Source organism: Acanthochromis polyacanthus, chromosome 4, assembly GCF_021347895.1.
Source record: "Acanthochromis polyacanthus isolate Apoly-LR-REF ecotype Palm Island chromosome 4, KAUST_Apoly_ChrSc, whole genome shotgun sequence".
In the NCBI taxonomy this organism is placed as follows: domain Eukaryota; kingdom Metazoa; phylum Chordata; class Actinopteri; family Pomacentridae; genus Acanthochromis; species Acanthochromis polyacanthus.
In genome coordinates this window covers 35,518,593-35,540,550 of record NC_067116.1, presented here as the reverse complement: position 1 = coordinate 35,540,550, position 21,958 = coordinate 35,518,593, and the positions used below count along the sequence as shown (strand labels likewise).

At 39.7% G+C, this 21,958-nt stretch overlaps 1 protein-coding gene across 1 annotated transcript; it reads right to left on the bottom strand.

The window, feature by feature from the left end:
* Positions 1 to 18,508: 18,508 nt before the first annotated feature.
* bloc1s2 (biogenesis of lysosomal organelles complex-1, subunit 2) lies at positions 18,509 to 21,843 on the bottom strand. Its single transcript, XM_022192693.2, has 5 exons — positions 21,638 to 21,843; positions 21,314 to 21,430; positions 20,229 to 20,348; positions 19,657 to 19,761; positions 18,509 to 19,221 (listed from the first exon to the last, which is right to left on the bottom strand). The coding sequence occupies exons 1-5, from the start codon at positions 21,801 to 21,803 to the stop codon at positions 19,190 to 19,192; spliced, it is 540 nt and encodes a 179-aa protein (XP_022048385.1). The 5' UTR covers positions 21,804 to 21,843; the 3' UTR covers positions 18,509 to 19,189.
* Between the last annotated feature and the right edge of the window lie 115 nt (positions 21,844 to 21,958).

The following is a 21,958-nucleotide window of genomic DNA, read 5'->3' as shown; positions in this document are numbered from 1 at the left end:
ATCCTAATCCTATGCAAATCTGCCATGTTTGTTATTTTAAAGTTAAAAAATCCACGGCAAATTGCCCAACATCTTTTGCCAACTACAGAAGTCTTGTCGGCATCTCTTTAATTTTAGGTTTTTGTGGGTTTTTTTTAGGTTTTGTAAGTTTTTTTTTTTTTTTTTTTGCAAGTTTGTTTTCTCTCTGTTCCACTTCAGAATTACGGAGGTTGTATTGGCAACTACAAATGAATGTTTGGACAGTATTTTGGATAGAATTTCTGGAGGCTCATGCTGTACAGCACACAAGGGATAAACAATGAATCGATTTCAAATCAAAATTGCAGCTTGAAAGTCAGCACAATGCAGAAGCTGCAGTTTAGGATATGGTAAATTTATATAGCACCTTACTATACCTGAAAGATACCCAAAGCACGTTACATGATATGTCACATTCATCCTTTCATACACTGATGGTGGAAGCTGCCATGCAAGGCGCTAGCCACAACCCACCAGGAGCAGTTAGGGGTTCATTGCTCACTGACACTTTGACATGAGCTCTCCAGGCCAAGGATCGAACCGGCAACCCTCCATTTGCAATATGGCCACTGTACCCACTGAGCCATGCCGCCCACCTCCGCTGATATACGAGTTGTGTCTGTCAAATAATGAGACTAATGCTGTAATTCAGTTTAATTTAATTCAAGCACATTGGTGGTAATGTGGTGCAGGCTTGCATGCTGTAGTTCAACTGACAGAAGCCCAGTCTCATTATTTAGTAGCTACTCCTCGTGCATTTTGCAGAGCATTAGATCCAGAATTTAAACTGTCCTGTCTGCGGTTATACACATTCATGCTATTACACGGTGAATATTGAACCGAAGCTTGATTTTAAAGGTTATGTTGTCAGTCAAATCACAATAACTGTCAGAAAAAAAACACAATTAAAAACATTTCCAATATCTTCAGCCCTAATGAAGACATGTTTACAGTAAGAATGACGTACATGGTGGTATGCAGTAAGGAACCTTTTTGTGTGTTTCTGCAGATTCAGCAGTTACTATGTGGCAGACTATTAATATCATATGTAGGGATAATGTCAGTAAATCTGAATAAAACACAGACAGAGAAACACAAACCATGCAAATAAGCTACATGAAAAAAACTCCTTCATTTTTGTTTTTTGGGACGGTTTTCTTTGCTTCCTTAAAGCTCTTCTGTAAACACATATTGAAAATTGTGAAATTTAGTTTTTAATTATTTAATTACAAACATTCTATAATATTCAGAATGTTTGTTACAAATAAATTCATCTTTGACTGAAACTCCAAGTTTACTTTATCTTGAATGTATCTGATACCGTATTCATACATTAGGCCTGTGTAGTGAATGGAATGCAAAAAGAAATGTAAAAAAAACCCACAAGAAACAGCTTTTAGATGTTCTACTGAGCTGTAAAATCACTGAGCTACTTTATCCCAGCTTAATTTAATACTTGTTTGCTGGCCTGAGGTTGGTAGGCCTCAGACAAGTCTTTGTCACAGTGCTACTTTACTCACTAAATATCCATTATGTCCTCTGAATGCCAACACAGACTGCCTGCCTCCTCTGGTAGCTATTAAACATTTATAGGCTTCACCACCAGGTACCGATACTTGAATTGAGTATTTTTCTAGGAAAAAGATATCTGGTATCGGCAGATACAAAATATTAAATGGATCAAATCGAATCATCAGAAAAAGAAAACTTTTTAGGGACGTCTGTAGGAGCTACTAGTTGATAGAAAACCCAACAGATGATAGAAAAATACCATTTTCATGTGTGCAAGCACTAATAAAGAAGTTATTTCAAGTTGTTTCACGTTATTGGCATTGGGCTAGTATTAATTGCAAGCCTTGTTTACCATAGTAAACAAAAATTTCAGAACTTCTCTCTGAAGGTTAGAAATTCAGAGAGAAACTGGCCACAAAATGAAAGTCCCACGCATTTACCCCAGGCCACCAAGCATGAAACCTTTGTGTGATCTTTGAGTCAGATCTGGAGTTAGTGTTCAAATCTGAGTTTAACCACCTCAAAAATATCACGGTTTCTCTCTATGTGACAGACAGAATGTGATACATCCTTTATTTCCTGACCAGGCCTGACCAGTGTAATTCTCTTTCATCTGATCTGATCAACAATGTCAGAACTCAGCCAGACCAAAAGACCACAAGGAGGAAACACATTACACCTGCTTTAAACTTCTTACACTGGCTGTCTGTCAGTTTCTGTATTCATTTTAAAATAGTTTCACTTGTTTTTGAAGCATTTTATCATATAGTGCCCACATATAAGTGTCACATGCTTAGAGTATATGATCCAGTTCAGCTCCTCAGGTTCTCTGGCGTGAGTCTGTCCGTCGTGCCAAAGTGCAGAAAGTAAAACCTTTTGTGAGGCAGTTTTTAGCGTTTTTAGCTGCAAGATCGATCTGCCTGAGGAGGTGGAGCAGCTGGAAGTGTTTAAATCTTTAAACTTGAAACCCACCTCTTCAGCCTGGCTTTTCATTAAGTATGTGGTATAGACATTTCTTACATTCATTTAATTGTTGTTATGTTGTTGAATTTTTATTTTTCTTCACTCTATTCCTGTCTTTTTAACAAGATATTTTGATTCTAATATGTTTGTGCTTTGTCTTTTCATACAATTTTTACCTAGTTTTTAAATTATTTTTTTTACATATTGACATTTTTTTATATTTATTCCTTTAGAACTTCAACTTTATTTTAACCTCTTCTTGTGTGGAGTTTTTATTGGCCTAAGTCTGTGTGAAGTACTTTGAACTACACTAAGCTGTATGAAGTTTGCTACAGAAAAAAGGTTTGATTGATTGATTTTGGTGGTTAATAATCTGCCCATCTTCTGTGGGTAACTGGAAACCCCCTTTTCAGATAAATAGCAAACATGTAGCTCACATGACTGATCGGCTGTTTCAGCTTCTTTATTGTCTTTATCTCTGAACAGCATGAAAATAGGTCCAATACCGGCGAACATTAAAGAATAATTGCAACTTGTCTGATTGAAAACAGCTCCTAAAGACTTCTTTTCATTCTTCTTTCCATTTTTTTTCTCTTCCTCTTTGCGTTGTTTTTCTTCATTGGCAGACAACTGGTTTTGTTTCTGACTTCCACTCTGTTGATTACAGCCATGTGTAACGTAGCCTATACCACCACTTTTCAAAAGTTCATTTCAAATTTACTCGACAGTTGTAGGGCAATACAATGAATGTGTAGCCTAGCCCTGCTAGACCCATGTTTCTGAAGACACAAGGTTCTAGGCACGCTCGACAGGGAGGTTGTCTATCAAATCACTCTGCAGCAATTGGGTAGGTATACAACCAATCAGCGCAACGAATAGGCTCCTAGAGCGCCAGAAATCAGAGGATGCGGTAGTTTGGTGAAGCCTTATTTATACAGTCAATGGGTGAAGCTCAAGTATATTACAGACATGTTAACAGAAAGATTATTCAGAGTCGGTGCTAATGGAGCTCTACGACTGTTGTCATTTTTGTTGTCGACCCTGGCAGAGAATTAAATTTGTTGCCGTGGGTTGTCTAGCGCGGCTAGGCTAGTTGTTTCCGGTTGTTTCTGTCAGAATCGTCGCGCCTCTGTCGTCACTTAGTTACGCCCGCCTTCTGACTCTACACTTCATGGTGATTCGTCCGGCCAGTTTTAGGAGAATCCAGCCTTGAGCCTTATGGAGGGTAACTAGACCCACCCTGGAAGATAATTAAATTCATTGCCGTGGGTTGTCTAGCGCGGCTAGGCTAACGAATGTGCTCATATGATTGGTCCATTTGTGAGTGAAATCAGTATGCAAAACTAACCATACATGTGACATTTGACAGTACAGGGCGTTTATCCTTTGCTGGATTGGCTCCTTTAAAAAAACAATTGGGGGCATAAATTAAGAGTAAACACAGTTCTCCAGGCACCACAGCGCCAACACTACGCAGAACAAGGACTTTTCCTGCCGATATTTACACTGGAAGCACATTAAAGATGGATTTTTTCTATGAGGAACGGTCCCAGCAGGCTCTATCAATGTGCAAAGGTGCACCTGATTAAAAAAATGCCTGAGAAAATTGCGACCCTGTCTTTTAATTCTTGAGCAAGTGATGCTTGAAATAACGACACGATAGGAGAGGCCAGTGTTTTTTTTGTTTTTTTTTCCCTCATGCACGCACACACACACACACACACATGCACACACCTCACACATCTGTTGTAGGTTAGATCTGTTACAGAGTGTATGAATCTCAAAACCAGAGGGGGTAAAGCCATCAATCATACCTCCCTCCTCTGTTATTTCCCTTTCTTCATGACACTGGAGCCAACTCGGGGAAAGGTTTGTGTTTACTGTAACAGTAAAGGTAAAGTCGTTTTTCCTGTTTGCACTCAAAGTAGAAAGAACAGAGGAGCTGCATGCTGGTTAGTTGTACACAAAGTTCTAAACCACAGCATGAGAGCGTCATCATCTGCAGGATAACTGGAGGTAATCAGGGTAAGCTGGACTCTAGTCTGAGGGGTAAATAAGGAGATTCAGTTTCATGTGATTTGCAACAGGGCAATATGACTGCTTCTGGGGGGAAATGTGTAGCTGCTGCACTACCTCACACGCGCTCGGAGCTAACAGCGTTTTCTCATTGATCCATACTCTTCCTAATTCAATCTGTGGACAGTTCCTGCGTGTAATGGCAGACTTAGCGCTGATAGGATAACGAGGGCTTGGAGACAGAGAGGAAGGGTGTAAAATGTAATAAGGGGAGAGTAAGACAAGGATCCGCACTTGTGACCGCTCTTCTGTGAACATAAGAACTCACAGTGGGCTACTTTGAACTTTAAACTTATAATCACATTACGCTGCTCACTTAGGGATGTCAAAGCCGTGTCTTTAACGTGTTCAGTAAAGCCTCTTCAGTGAACAAGTTGGGGATGTTTGCTATCTCTGTTGTCTGAGGGTAAGAGTGTTCTGAGTTCCAAGAAGAGGCCTTGTGGGTGTCTGTGTGTTTGTCTGATAAACCCAACATAAGGGTTAATGATGTTGCTTTAAACTTGAAGACAGAAAGCTGTTTTCTTGACTGTTTGCTTTTAACTGTACATTCGCGTGCACTTAATGGCCGCCTCACTTATCTTGTGTCTCTTTGGAGCGTCAGTTGTAAACTACACATCCTCGTGCATCTGTAACATGCAATAATTTACAATATATAAAGATAAACATGTCAGTGGCCGTCTCCCGGGTCAGTCTGTGTCAAAGCAGACAGAATTCAGGAAGTATGTTGCTTTACTGTCTCAGATTTTGTTGAAAACCCCAAACTAAGTCCTGTTTGGGTTATTCTTGAAACATCGAGTATGGCTTCAGCCTTGGCTACAAGAAGCACGAGTTAATTTCTAAACTGTTTATGAGGCAGTATGACACCTGCATAGGTCCAGAAAAATCAGTTAAAAATTCAGCTCAGTATCGTTTGTCCTCCAGTGGTACGGGCACGATCACCTCTTGGCTCCCTAAGTACCAGAAGGCTGTCATGTGGAAGGCCAAAATTCAGTCAAAATATCTAATTTTATATTTTCATCTTAATAATTTCACCCTCAAAAAAACATCTGTGATATTCATCTGGAAAGCCATTTTAAGGGTTTCATGTCCCCAGAAATATATCTTTCGCAAGCAGGAGAATTTTATGAGGATTCAGACAAAATTAATTTCAGCAGATCCAAATGATTGAGTGGCTCTAGCAAGAGCCAAATGCTTCATTGTTGGCCCTGTAAATAAAATGCACAATTTTCAAACATGGGGGATATCGGGCCCCATAAATTTCCGTGTTTCCTACTAAATGCGGTGTTTGTTCCACATTCTGGCAACCTTTAAGACCTCATCAGTATCAGGCATCAGTAGAATTAGATATGTGGGAAGTCTTGTAAGCTAAGATTCCAGTTTTTAGTTTTTTGGTCATACCAAAATGGTGATGTGGACTAATTCGTAGGATCACAAAAACCGGTGTGCACAAACTTGTATACAGTATATTGTTATTTAATGTGCAGCTACAAGTTGCCTCCATGTTGTCTGCATGTCAAAGTTTAACAGCATACGAGGCTTGCTTTGCCTTAAATCTCAGATTTAATAACACACGTCATGACAAGTGCTGTAACAACAAGACGAGTGAAGCGTGACATCAGTGTTGTACTGAAAGCAACCAAAGAAAACGATGTGAAAGAGTTTTATTTATTTGCAGAAAGGAAACAGTCAAAAGCCATTTTAGTGTCTCTGTTGGTTTTAATGTCGAGTTTGTATTGTCTTCTCCTTCTCATTTTATTGGATCTGGAATGGTTGACAGAAGATGTAATATTGGCACACAGTAAATATCAACAGATGGAGGCCACTTGAACAAATGACTGTGTGTGTGATGGAAAATGTTGGCTGGATTCAAGATGAAGACGATGAGAGGGTAAAGTTTATGAACCCAAGTGGCCCCCATCTGCTGAAATTTATTGGGCGCCAATATTTCATCTTGTGTCATTCATCCCAGCTCCAATAAAATGAGGAGGAGAAGACAATACAAACTTGACATTAAGACCAACAACCCTGACCCAACAATAATTCACTTTTTGCAAAGAAATGAAATATAAATCTGCTGAGGAATTATGACTCTTTTTCATTGTTTTCTTTTGTTGCTTTTATTACAGCATTACTCCTCAGTTTTACTTGTCTTGTTGCTGTAACGCTTGCCATGATTTGTTTCACCAAATGTGAGAGTGATTGAGACTGGTGGAGAATTATCATCAGTTTCTGTCTTTAGTGTTTATTTGGAATATTTAAGATAAAATAAGCCTCATGTGTTGTTAAAGTTAAATATGAAGGCAACATGGAAACAACATGCAACTTTGCACTTATAATAGCGACAAACAGATGCCTATGCACACCATTTGATCCTATGAGCCTGAGTCACCATTTTGGGATGTCAAAAAAAATAGAACTAGAAACTGGGCTTACAATGCTTGCCAAACATCAAATTCTACTGATTTTGGAGTCCTTAAAAGTTGGTGAAATGTCAAAGATTGTGTCTTTAATAGGAAATCTGAATTCATCCAAATATATGTTCTTAATGACATTTCTGGTGCCCCAACATCACTCTTATTTGAAAATGTTGCACTTTTTCTATTTTGCAATGCCAGCTATTAAACATTAGGTCTGTCCTGCAGCTGTTCAATCATTTGTATCTGCTCTAAACATCTGTTACCTCACCATATTCCCTGGCTATGGTAAGTTACATTTCTGTAGATATTGAACCCTCAAAAGGGCCTCCCAGATAAGTCATTTTTTGAGGATGACTTTAAGAAAAAAAAATCCAGATCTGATGACATATGGAATTCTAAAAATCCTGCCTCAACCTTTTACTGAACTCTCTTTTTTAAAAAAACTGAACAATATTTGAGATAATGCAGCAACTATTGCTAGTCAAACATAAGCAAAGAGGTGGAGCATGAGTGGAGCAGACGCACAACGTCCGTTTATCACACAGTTGTGGCTATGCGCTGAATAGCTTTATTTCAGTTAAAACAGGTGAGCCATATAGTAATTTACCCTTTGTACAGTTTTCATGAACAACGAATTTTGATATAGAAACCAAAACTTTTAATATGAGGGTCTATGGGGATTGACTTGCTTGTGAAGCAGCCTCAAGTGGCCGTTTGAGGAACTGCAGCATTTGCCGTTTTTGCATTGACTTCATTTGCCAGCCCCAGAGTTTGCTATTTGGATCATTAGGGGAGGTGTAGGGTCAGTATGAGGATGTGGCAGAATCAACAGGCTCATCAGGAGTGACAAGAATGACAAATTTATAGCTCAAATGCACAGTTACTCATGTATCTGACGTGACATTGCCACTGCACAACTTGCAAGTTACTCTAATGCAGGAAGCATTTTTTGCTTACATGCACTCATTACTATGGAGATAACATTTTTTAGCTGAGGTTTAGCAGATTGGGGGGTTCCTAATCATTATGCTTCTTCAAAATCAGTTTCTGGTGCTAACATGCATATTTGGATTACTCTAATATTACAACTTGCCATTGTGTAGCACAGAATAGTTTTACAGTGTTTGAGCAAAGTTGTAGGTGAGCTGGTGTGCTGAGTCCATACAATGTAGAAGAACTTACGGTGTAGAGTTACCTCTAAGCCATTTTAAGGTAACAGGGGGATCATGTTCACGTAAAAACAACTTTTAAATACACAACTTTGATACACAGAGATAAGTTTAAGTGGATTAGTCAACTAGAGGGGAGCGTAAACATGAAATGTTTCAAAGTCATTAAAAATACATTAAGAAAGTCAGCGAGGGAGACCAAAAAGCAACAAAGGAACCGCCTGATGTTTTTGGCAGACTGAAACCGACCCCATGGCGAACTGAGCACACAGTTACTGTAGCACCACCTGCTACAGACCAACACACACACAGCAGAACCGACCAGGTAGCCCAGCTGAGTCAGGTGCATTTATGTTTATGTTCTCTGGGTAATTATGGCAAATATTATTGCAGCCTCAAGCCCTTTGCTCTGCTGGGGCGCTTTGCTTGGACAACTGGCCAAAGCTCATTCACACAGAGTGGAACCAGTTGTGAAAGACGGAGACATCACTGCCGTTCCACATGATTCGGTGCACATCCTTTAAACACTCCCTCCCTTTTGTTGTTGAACAGAATAACACAAAGCATTCATCTGATTTCACTGCTCAGATGATTCAGTTATTCATTTTGCGATATATATATTTTTAAAAGCCTCTCCTCAAAGCCTCTGTGTCTTTGTACACTGTGTCCACTGGCTTTCTCCCTCTCACTGCTCACTTTGCTTATAAGAAGGCAGAAATAAAAGCGTGTCCAATTCAATGTTCTGTTGAATTTCTCTCACGCACAGCTCACATGCACTCACAGTTAACAGAAAACAGAACACTTTTATGTACCCCATTGGTGTCTTGGTTTCTCACATGTCGAGGAACCAAATAAGAGAGAAGTTACAAAGTGGTTTAAAGAGGAATTACGGGAAATAGATGGGAAGAGAATAAAGAAACGGCAAAGAAGCAATGGTTGCCCACCAACCAGAAAATAACATTTTAAGTGGAGGGAAATGTTTTAACAAGATTTTCAAATATGTGCACTTAGTTGGGTTTTCTGACATTTGGATGAAGGCTGTGCCAAACTGGAGAGGCGACGATGGCAAAAACACCATTAACTCTAGTCTTCAGTCTTAACGTTACAACAGTAAATACTTCTCCCTGTGGCAACAATTTCCACTTTTACAAATAAATCAAGGAATATGTGTGAATTTGTTTTTGTATATCTGACAGCTGTACTTCAGATCCCCATCAAACTTAGTAAGTGTATTGCTGAGGACGTGAAGAAATGAGTTGAGTTTGAAGCATATTGGATTAACATGGCCATTTTGGGGGTTATTTTGGATGAATCAGGTTGGCTTGTGGTTGCTTGTGGGTGGAGCCCCTGTTGCTAGACAACATCATCAAATGTCTGATTTCATAAGTCAAAGGCAAAGATTCTATATACAATCTTTGTTTTCAAACGCTGTGTCTGTCTGTGCCACGTCTGTCTGTAGTCTTCTGATTTATTCCCTGACAGCACACACTGCACTAGAAATTCAATTAAAAATAAAAATAAATCAAAATAGATTACTTTTTTTATTATCAATGATTTGTAATTATCTATTTTTAAACAGTGAATTATAGAAAATCCTAAACGAAAGCAGACTAATTACACGTATGCGACTGTGGTTTACACAATCCAAACCAATAACCATAGTCTTTGTTTAGTCTTAATTTAGTTTAAAATAGTCATTTTTATGCACTAAAGTACTCTCAACAGATAGAGTAGGCGTTGGTCCCTGATGCAGCAGCCATGGGTTTGAATCCAGCTCATGGCCCTTTGCTGCACATCCTTCCCTCATTCTTCTGGTACTGTGGGACACTTCATTATCAGCAGTGGTAGGCGCACATTTGCAATTCCTCCACTGACTGCAAAATGGAGAAGAAAACAAACATCACGGTCTGTCTCAGTCAGGAATAAGTTCATCTTCATGTTGACATCATCACTGGTGATAAGAGGTTGGTCTGCTGCTGCCACCGAGAGAAGAATCAGCAGAGCAAAATGGAAAGAGAGTTTTCAAAACCAGATAAGGTTCATCAGGTCAGGACCACACTAGGAACATGCTTTTTGTAATCTTCAACATGTACAGGCTTGAGTACATGTTGAACAGTCAAGGCAGAATTCTCCTATAACTTCCTGAGGTGTGTGAGGGAGATGATTTGGCTCAATGGACTGAACTGTGGCCTGATGACAGTTTGCTGTACGTGCGGTCACAGTTTAATTATCATGCATGGGATATTTGATCACTACTTGCTAGATTTGGCTCCCTGTGACTTCTTCCTCTTCCCCAAAATGAAATTCAGGCTGTGAAGTTGTTGTACTGACACCACTTAGCAGACTTGGTTGCTATTTTATAGGCAGACTCTCTAAACTCTGTGATGGCACCTGGTAATTTACAAAATGGACATCATGCTATATTGACGGAGACATGAAACAAGCAACTGAGACCAAACATTCATCAGGAAACTGTTTACTGAGATAGCAGATTAAGTAAGAAGTAGAGTCATTTTCTCATAGACGTCTTGACAATTAGACCATTTTTTGCAACCAGAGGAGGTGCCCCCTGCTGACTGTTAGATAGAATGCAAGCTTAAGGGGGTTACATGTTGGTTTCACTTTTCATACCCACAGGCTATATCCATCTTTTATATACAATCCATGTGTTTCATATAATCATTTAGTCTGAATGAAAGGTATGGACCACAGTGTTGGCAGGACAACATTAAACAATGGATTGAGAAGATGCTGGGGGAGCATGAACACAGAGAACAAGTTAGGACCACGAACTGACCCTGAGGCACACGTCAATAGGGTTGGTGAGGCAATGTGAGCCACAGATATTGACTTCATGGTTGTTTAAGCAAAAGCTCTTCCAGAAGTCCATGAGCAGTTTAGTTTCTCTGCCTTGGCCTTTCTGCGATCAGTTCAAACTGCAGTATGTATGCTGTTTGTTATCCGTGAAGAATGAGAGCCATGAAACTGGAACAGACACTGCAGGAGAGATCAAGGGTGGTGGCATAGAGATTGTTGGACATGAATAATTTGCAAATCAGCAATTCTAGCTAAATCTTAAAAGAACAGTACATATACTGAAATTGGTGTACTTCATTGTTTGCCTGTGCTTGAAAGAAAAGCAGATCTTTGCAAGTGGAATGACTGAGAACCAAGCTGTGATTTTCTGGTTCTGAATGACTCTTTTAGTGTTCCCATAATAAGATGAGTCAACCCTGTCCTTTTATGGCTTTTGGACACTAATTACTCATTTGGATGAGCTAATGCACGCATGCTGAAAGGAAAACACACGGACACCATGAAAAGCACAAAAGCCCTTTTGGAGAAAATTTGACACTGTGAGTTAGCTGTGAACTACTGACATTTCATTTCTGATAAACAGGATGTGACTTGTGAAAAAGGCCACTGCTGCCACCACCATAAATCCCCTTTATTACCCAAACATGGAGGTCTTAGATGTCTCACTCACTGTAATGATGTAAAGTCAACATTTTACACTGACATTCATTGTTTACTATTATAGTACCCATTCAGAGCACCACCCAAATGGCAACCAAAGAACCTTAGGATAAACATGGCATCGATTTATCTAATCTACTTCAAACTTATCATTGGTTTTACTTCGGTCCCGAGCAATACATTCACCGAGTTCAAAGCAGATCAGACAAACAGTTGTCCAGATATATAAAGAACAGACACTCAAACACTTGTTTATTTATAAGTGGGATTTCATTTACCTTTTTTTGGGGGGAGGGGAATTATCAATGAGTGTCACACCACAATGTGCATGGCAAGAAAAATGGAAGGACGGAATTCACTTACTAGGAAAAAAGCGTTTCAAGAAGAAAGACCTATACCATGCTTGCTAGAAAGTTGTTAAACTATTTAAACATTAACATCTAACCAATAGATCAAGGAATCTCTCAATGAGTGTGTTCTTTCTATATCTCGACAGTCATACATCTGATCTGCTACATACTTTGCGGGTGTATTTCTGGGGTCCTGATGAAGTGCAGCCCCAGATTTGAGGCAGATCAGATGAATGGGGGCCATTTTAGGAGTCTTTTTAGGGTTCTCTGCCTGTGGGTGTAGTCCATGTTACTAAGGAACATCTCCAAAGGCAAATGTACAGTATCACCTGCTGATGTCACATTTGGCAGTGATCACCAAACCAAAAGTTCACTCTGTTTTGTCATTACCTAGCAAATGTGAATCCAAACAAGTCACACTATTTTACTCTGTTTTGTTTTCCACTAACTCCACAGAAAATTATCAGTATCAGCAGCTGCTCAATTTACTCCACTGTGTTCACCAATCTGACTTTGTCTGCCTGTCATCTTGTACTAGATGTGTAGCGTACAGTTGATTTACCAGAGCTGTTTTGCTGTAAATGTCTCCTGTCAGCAGCTAAATATGATGCACACACCGTAAGAACATTAAAACTGAATCAATAACAATGAGGATGTGAGTAGAAAAACTAAAACAATGAGCTGAAAGTTGCTAAAATGATTCACTGAGGTAAGGAGAACTAAACTGGGTAATAATTATTTGTGGGTTTCTCACAATGAACAACACTATTTCACATTGCGTACAGTCAACTGACCCATTGTTGATATAAAAATATTGATAACTGCAGCTTTAAAAGTAGAATATTCTCTGTCAACAGAATGTAGCCGTTTAAAATGTGTTTCCTCCAGTATGTGTGTTGAGAAGCATTACTAAGTTTTCTGAACAGTTTGTTCTTTTGTAATGTCAGCTCAATGACATGCTTTCAAACAATACAGTGCAGTGCAGCATGACAATACACATTATTATGACAGAGGTTAGAAATGTTTTGTGTATAAAACGTCTTCCCAGGTGTGGTTAGTGTCACTGTGTGCGCTCCACACATCCAGAGCGAGACGAACACTGATGTCTCTGGTGCCAAAGAGTCTGAGTGGGGTTCTGAAGGGGGTCTGAGAGATGTTGCGTCGATTTAGACATGGTGCTGGAGATGCTGCACATGAAAGGCAAAAAGTCAAAATGGGAACACAAACAACAGCAGCACACAGGGAGTCACACCACGACTGAACTAATATCGTGTTGTAAGCAGGATTACACAGGACAGTTCTCAGGTGTTGTTAGTTACGACCTCCTGCAGAGAAAAGCTCCTCAATCAGTGTTTTAACCCCAGGAGCAGAGCCGGATCTAAGACCCGTGGCTGGAGCCTGACACCCCTGACTTTTCTGCCTGCTGGGAACGGCTGGGCTCTGTCTCACATTCAAAAATAACCCTGCGCCTATGGTTTGCACCATCGCATCTGGTCTCATTTTAGATTTGTAATAATGGAGTGACAGAGTGGACATTCTGGTGTAATCAAAATGGATTAGGTTCATGTAGCATTTGTCGGATCGGTCCGAGAACCACGTACGCTTTTGGGTTTGAGTTTCAGTGAGGTCAGAAGTGACGTGCAGGTTTTGTGACTGTTCTTACATCCTCACATGTGTGCACAGCACATGATGAAGGTGTGAGCAGTGGAGTGAAGTGCCAAAAGTTGACCTCATGTGGCTTTTCATGCCCTTCTCATAGAAGGTATTTGAAGTTCGACTCAGTCCCTTCAGATCTCACATGTGGCTCATATTTGCACCTAAATACCTCACAGACCTATTGCCGTCTTTGAAACGGATGTAAACACAAACCTCTTTGTCATTTATCTCACGTCTTTATAGTGTCACTGCTTTACAGGAGCGTAGTCGGGTATTTACAGGTCTCGGGGTGCAGTTATGGAGTTGTTTCTCTCATTACACAGTCTGTGTGTGAGAGTGAGTAAAAAGACAAAGGCATCAAGCGAGATTTCACAACACTACTAAATGTGTTGACATTACCCAATTAGGTGAAATGCTAACTTAGAGCGAGGCCCAAAAAAACAAGAACAAATGCGGTTTGAAAATGACTTTTTGAGTGTCCTTGTTCACTCTCATTCATGAAGGCAGGCAAAATTTCCCAAACTTCGTGCTTGCTTGTCAGTTACACAACACTGTGGTGTGGCACCCTGCCCTGTTATTGTGAACTGGCCCGATCTCCGCTTGAGACTTATGGAGAAAACAGCTCAGTTGCTTCAGCTGATGATGGACATGTGTTTGATACTTTCTCAGTCATGTTTCTGAGAATCTCCAGAGGTCTGTCAGACCAAATCAAATTGAAGGCATGTCATTTTGAAGATCTCAATGCGAGTAATTCCTTTGTTGAGTTAGGTCAATTTGATGCATTTTGCATAATCTGTATTTTAAAATTATTAAATCTGTAAGTTAAAGCCACACTGCATGAAATTCAATCAAAGTCAATCCTATGTTACTGATATGTAACCTGGCATTGAAGGTGACACATGTTAAGACATATGTAATGCGTTGTCCGTGCCTGTTCTGTGTATAGAAGTGCACGCTTGGAAAAGAGATGAGGTTTGCAAGATCGTTTTTGGAGCATATTTTCTGAAGACTCATTGTCTGCACCAAGTCCCCTGCTGTTTGTGGTGGATTTCAACCCTGGGAATCAGCATGTACATTGTGGAGGGGAATCAGAGAAGAGAAGGGGAGTGAAAAGAGAGACTCTGTTTCTGAGGAACAGAAGGAAAGCATATGTCTTCTTGTTGTTACAGTAATCGGTTAAAAAAATGAGTTGTTGGTCATGGAGTGCAAGTGTAAAGAGCCTCATTCTGAACCCATAAAGTTCAGTGTCGAAAATGATTGCTGGAGAACCGCTGTGAAAACCAGAGTACCACAAATGGCAATTAATGCAAATACATGAGAACGGTTTCTACCACGAGAATAAAATTACCAGTGGGTTTTCAGTGTTTTTATGTTTTCTTGCTGAGAGTTAGATGAGAAGATTGATCCCGCTTTTGTGTATGTATGCTAAATATAAAGCTAAAACCAGGAGCTATTTGGCTTAGTTTAGCACAAAGAATGGAAATGAGGGAGAGCAGCCAGCTTGGCTCTGTCTGAAGGTGAAATTTAGCCTACCAGCACCTCTAAAGCTCAAAAACACATTATATCTTGTTTGTTTCATCTGTCTACTAAACCCAAGAACCTCTGCATGTGTGTTTTTTGCATATCTTGACCATCATTTGTCCAATCCACTTCAAACTTTGCGGGTGTATTGATGAGGACTTAAGGAAGTGCACTGAGGAGTCTGATGCAGATTGCATGAACAGAGGCGATTTTTGAGGTGTTTCTGTGGTCTTTTTTTATTTCCTTTCCCTGGCCTTTAGCAGCCTGTTACTTCCTGTTGCTAGGCAATATCCTCACAGCCAACACAGTATGATATTGCGATGATGTCACACTCAGAATTATATTGTAGGCCTCTGAATGTGCACTGTAAGCGTGAAAACAACAGATTTTGGTTCTATGAGTGGTTATGTGAGGGAGTTCTTCGTGCCTAAGTACCATAACATCCTAAAATATTGTTGAGGACTGAGATTCCAGGTACTACAAGTCAACAACACAAAAAAGTCCTTTCTGTCAACTGATCCTTAGACTCACTGATCAGATAAGACCCAGCGCTAACCAACCTCAAACCAAAACTCCTCTTCAACCAGTAATCAGAGTCAATCAAGTTATTAAATCATTAACCAATGAGTATTATTTTCAACAATAGAGGAATCAAAACAAAACTCTGCTTCACTGGTTAACTGATTGGCAGAAGGTCTCTTTACTGTCAGAGACACATAGCAAATACAGAGTAAGTAACCACAGTTGAACCAGAGAGGAAAAAACAATGCATAAAGCCATGGTAACCAACAGAAGAGTCTATGGAAAAGTAGAGACAAAGATGTACTTCCTCTTTAAATGTAAAAAAATATAATAATAGGAAACAATTGGACTTGTTCATCCCAAACTTCACAGAACTAGACAACAATGAAAAGCAAGAGAATATGTCTGGCACACAGTTTACCAAGCTGCACAACATGTGACTGCATGTCATAAGCTGAATGACACACAAATAAAACATCATCAAATATGATAACTATCTTGTCATATCATAATAATATAACTATGGCACACAGACACAACATATAATTACAGTTTTTCTTCTTTTTTGCAATTCTCTTGTTGTTTATCATCATTTTCTTTGTTCAACTGAATTATTTGACTTTTTTTAAATTACACAATCCTGAATTCTTTGCCAGTATTGGTAACCTGATATTTATGCAGATGAAGCATATTGAATTAAACCAAGTTTTAGAAGCATTTATGCACAAATTTTGGAACCTTTGCACACAGCTAGGCTAACTGGTTCCTCTTCTTTCTAAACTTTATGATACGCTAAGCTAACCATTTAGCAACTGTGTATTTTCCAAAACTATTTATTTAAAATTTACTTGTTGTATTCACCACTATGTTCCATACACACAGTAGAGTACTGTGTGGAGCTAAACACACTGCATAGATACAGTATTCAGATACAGTATTCTACACACACACAAAAGTGAATAATCCCAAAAAGTGGGACACATTTTTAATCATCACAACCATGAAATCATGACACATTCACTTACTTGCTCCTGCAATCAGTGTAAGAGACATCTCGTCACGCATCCACATGTGGGAAATCATGGGAACACTTTCCTTTTTGGGTTTAATTCAACAGATGTGGAAGACGTACTCCGATGTCATACTAAAGTAAATGTACCAGCACCATAGAGTACAAATACTCTGCTACAAGTAAAAGTCATGCCTTTAAATTGTATAATTTGGTAAAAGCACAAAAGCATTAGCAACAAAATACACTTGAGATGACAAAAGTGAAAGTGCTCATTATGCAAAATGACATATTTCAGAATAATGTATGCTACATGATTATAATTATTAATGCATTCATTTTTCTATCGCTTTAATGTTGAAGCTGGTAAAGGTGATTTATACAGTTTGTTAGTGTGAATTTTCCCTTTAGTAATAAACTTTTATTTTAATAGATATTACAGGTAACTGTAATATCTATTAGATAATACAACATTTAATCGGTGATTAAATGTTGTATTATCTAAATCTGCAGAGTAACTTCAGTTGTCAAATAAATATAGTGTAGAGGACGTATCATATTTGCCTCTGAATTGTGGTGGAGTAGCAGAAAATGGAGAAACCCAAGGAAAATACAAGTACCGGTAATGCAAATGTGCACTTAATTACAGTATTTGAGTAAATGTATTGAATTACTTTCCACCACTGTAATCGGAAATATGTGCAAAGAAAATAATGAAACCTTGTTGCCATGATATTCATTCTTACATGCATTTCTGTGTAATTATGGCTATATGAACCCAAGTGGCGACGTCAGTTATGATGTATATTTCTTTTGTTTCGCTGTTTCCTTTAATGTATTCAGGCAACACCTTAGAATAACAGCGCTTTCTTTTGAAAATATGCCTGTGATACAATGTTTCCTTCATTTCTTCTTGGCATCACAACTTAATGAATCGCATGGGCTACACCTACAGTATATGCTTTACGTCAAGTTAGAAACCCATATACTCCCCTGCATACTGTGTATTCCATACATCCATTTAAAAACCACACATTTATACATTACAGCCAAATTATGTTGCAACAGCATGGTCGAGTTTTGCGGGACTTCCCAAACTGAATAATATAAGAAAGGCTCACCTATGATTAGTATGTTACCTACTCCTCCATGCTTGACTGCCTCCTGGCACTCGCATTCAGCTTTCAGAAAACAACCTAAAATCATTTAATAGACCTGATTTGAGAGCCTTTGGGAGGGGAGCTGAATTTATGCCCCAGGGCCCTGGAAAAAGGCAGGGAGAGGGAGAGATGGAGGATCACAGTGCAACAGTAAATAATGTTACAGTATGAATAATGAGCTCCCTCTGTGCCAGGGCCTCAACTGGACTAATGACAGAGACCTGTTTTAGATTAGGTCTAACAAAAACACACACATACATGTCCATGAAGCAGCGCACACACTCTCAGGAGGGAGGTCCTATCAGTTTAGATAATCTGTTGCTCGCGGCAAAACGGAGCTCTGCGCTCTGCTCTGGGACGACTAATACAGAGGAGGAAACCAAAAAAGGCAGAGGGCATCGCACACATCTTCAGTCACGCATTCATCCTTCCCTTTGAATTGTCTAGTATGTGTCATCCATTTCCCTCTGTTCATCTCACTCTTGCCAGTGTTTTTCCTTCTTCTGAGAAGTTTGAAACTCAAGCCCCCTTCAACAGTTGGTCAGTTTTTCCAGAGCTACAGTATGCAATGTTTGATTGAATTGGTTTAATTACCTAGCATGGTGCAAGTCTGCCATCTGCTGTCATTCAATTTGAAGAAAAGACTCGAGAAATGATGCACACTTCATGATGTATTTATAAAGTTTGCAGGCTTTCTTTTTAAACTTAAAACTCACTCTTTGGAGACGGTGTCATCATCTGCCCTCTGCACAGTAGCTTTGATAAAACTCATTAAGTTAAACAGGCACTGCTCACACTTCCCAGCAAATAAATGTGTAACAACAAATTCCAGTGGATATTTCAGGCTACAACTGCTAAGTGGAACTTTAGAGGCCTCGGGACACAATTAAAAACATCTCTAAGTATGCTTCATCATCTACAAAGAACAAAAGGTGTTGTTGTATATTGATTTTAGTACCTGCCAATCAGTAGTGTTCCTTTTCTTATTAGTCGATTAGTTTTTTTTAATTCCATAAGCTGGTGTTAGGCAGATTTATTCTACATAAAATATATCTGCAAAAGGATGCGGGCATACACTTCGGCTGCATGACTGCTGCCAAAAATCAGTGATACAGGAGTTAAATCTGGGCCAAACACTTGAGTCTTAATTCATGTGCATTCAGCTGCTTCCTCCTCGCTCATTTCTTGGTGTCAAAGTGGCTCTGGCTGCTTGTTGTTTCAGTCTCAGTTCACATCCTCCCCACAGCTCCTGGCTCCGCTGGCAGGGAGAGCAGACAGCAAAGCAGGGTGAAAGACGGTGAGAAGACACCATAACTCTCAATCTGTCTCCTCTGCCCACTCATCGCTTCTCCAGTTTTTTGAATCTGGCTTCTATAAAGACAAAAAATAAAAAATTCACTCTAAGAGGGCACAAACAAACACCAATACAACACAATGAAATCATGTTTGGCTCTACTTGTAGGCTGTAATCCAGAAATATTTAGCTCAAAAAATGGTGTCACAGCGCCATCTGCTGCCATATAAGCTCATAGGAATTTATTGCTCTGTGCCACACATCAAGCTAAATAACCAGCACAGAGAGAAGGACATCATAAAGCCTACAGTGTCAGAAGGCAAACACTCTCAAAGGCACAGAAAAATATTATATTCATCAAACAGAGTTAAGTTAAGCAGAGAGCAAATCAAGGAATTGTATAAATAATGTCATTAACACTATGGTACCAATAATGGGTTTTAAACTCCGTTGTTTTTTTGATAGAATATATACATGCATTCTCCTACACGTCTGCGCATTTGGTGTCTTACCCAGTTTTTTGGAATATGCGTCCAGTTTGTAAGCAGCTTGTTCAAGTGCTCCTACTTGCTCCTCAATCTGATTTATTTGGTCCAAGTAGGGCTGTAGACTAGCATCTGAAACAAACATACAGAACAGCCAAGAGTTCATGACATTGCAATAAGAAGTGTACATAAACAAATCGGTGCTATTTTTTAATACAGCTTTACATTCTGAGCCAGGGCTCAGATCTGCGGTTCGTGTCCCGACTTTCCCGGCATCTTTCTGCATGCAGTTTGCATGTTCTCCCTGTGCATGAGTGGGTTTTCTCCCAATACTCTGGCTTCATCCCACAATCCAAAATATGCTGAGGTTAATTGATTATTCGAAATTGCCTGTAGGTGTGAGTGTGATTGTTTGTCTGTATGTGTCCCTGCGACAGACTGGCGGGGTCCAGGGTGTCCCCTGTCTTCACCCCAAGTCAACTGGGATAGGCTCCAACCCCCCCGCAACCCTAATGAGGATAAGCAGTATATAAAAAATGGGTGGATGGATTCTGAGCCAGGAAAGACCTCATACTACATACATTGTATATCTTACTCACACTTATTGTTAAGATCCTGCAGGTTGCGGCTGATGTTGATACTGATGTCCTTCATTTCCATGTATTTCAGACTAGTAAGCTTGTTCATGTTCTCCAGTAGACGGTAATCTTCACAAGTGGCTGAGAAGGAAAGGAGATTGGGAGAATATGCATGAGAGAAGAGACAGCAGTGGAAACAAAGGGTAAGAATGAAGATCAGAAAACAAAGATCATCAGCGTTAAATTGGCCAGAGCCTACTGGAGCTGAGCTCTGTGTCCCGATATCCAAATCAAGACCTGCCAGAGCTCAGCTCCGTCTCTTTCAGTCACCAATTTAGATACAACTCTTGGAACTGGCTTTCAGACACTCTCTCAAACAGAATAAACAAATGTAAAAAAAGTTGCTTCCTTCTTTTGACTTTATTAAACAGCAGCAGGATCCAGACTGTTTCACAATGGAAAAAGAGCGTGAGTGTAATTTACAGTACAGCAGGTGACTGCACTGATTATTTCAGTCATCTCTCATGTTAATGTGATGGTACAGAGCCTTATTAATCTAATGGTGTCCCTGTATAGTTAATATCTTTACAGTTTTTTATAGTGAAATAGATGGGGAAAAAGTAATCGAGCTCAGGATGAATACAGCATCATGGGAGCTGTCTGCAGATTTTTACTCTCACCAAATATTAGGGCTGGACCCGAATATCCGAATATTCGTTGGCTACGGCACTATCCAGATATTAATTTTACTATCCGAATATTCACACTTAGTTTCAGAGAAATTACACAAAGTATTTAAATTTAAAAAAAAAAAAAAAACGGGAACTCTCTGGCTTTTCACTGGGCAAATCTGTTTCGATTGTTATCTCAGATTAGAATGAGATCTAACTCTAAACTGCCACCATTGGTGAATGAAATTTACTGTGGCACTGCATTAAAAACTAACATTCAGAAAATTTAGCTGCAACACGCAGCTTAGTAAATCTGCAAAATCCACATCCAGAAAACTGTATGTGTAAAATCCAAATTTAACTCCTGGTAAGAATGGAACTGTTGTATGCAATGATATTAACATGACAGATGGGTTAGAAATTTTTGAAAATAACCTGTTAGTTCTCCTTGCAGGAAGATGGCCATCTTTTCAAACATATCAGTGCACAACTCGTTGATGTCGGGCTCTGCAGGCTCCACAGCCTCCTCTGCTGTCTCCACACCACCATCACCTGAAAACAAGCGTCAGGAGACAAAAAAATAACACAATACAGCTCATTAATCCAGTTGAGAAGCTACATAATACAATAATAAATGCGCAATACCCAAATATAATAAAAGACAAAAAAATAAAGAAGCTAACGGTTGTGACATACGATGTAATGCACAAACAAAAAAACATTAGCAAGCTACGGAAGTGCAAAGCTAACTCGGCTCACTGTTCGTGCCGGGTCTCCTGGAAGCGGCCGTCAGACTTTCCGCCTCATCCTCCGGGCCCTCTGCGGGACCACTGGCGCTTGCAGCCGTGCTCAGAGCCGCCAAATGGGCCGCCGGTGCCCTGGAGATGCTGTCCATAGCTGCAGCGTCGTCTCCAGTTGCAGCCATTTTGTTCCTGTTTTTGTCCCCGATCACATGAGCCGCGAGGTCACGTGACGTCCGCCCGCCACCACGCGCGCGCACAACCACGCCCTTCGGTTGTTTATAGTCAGTGATCGATACTCTGCATTTGTGGTTAATATTCTGACGGCAGTTTTCAATTC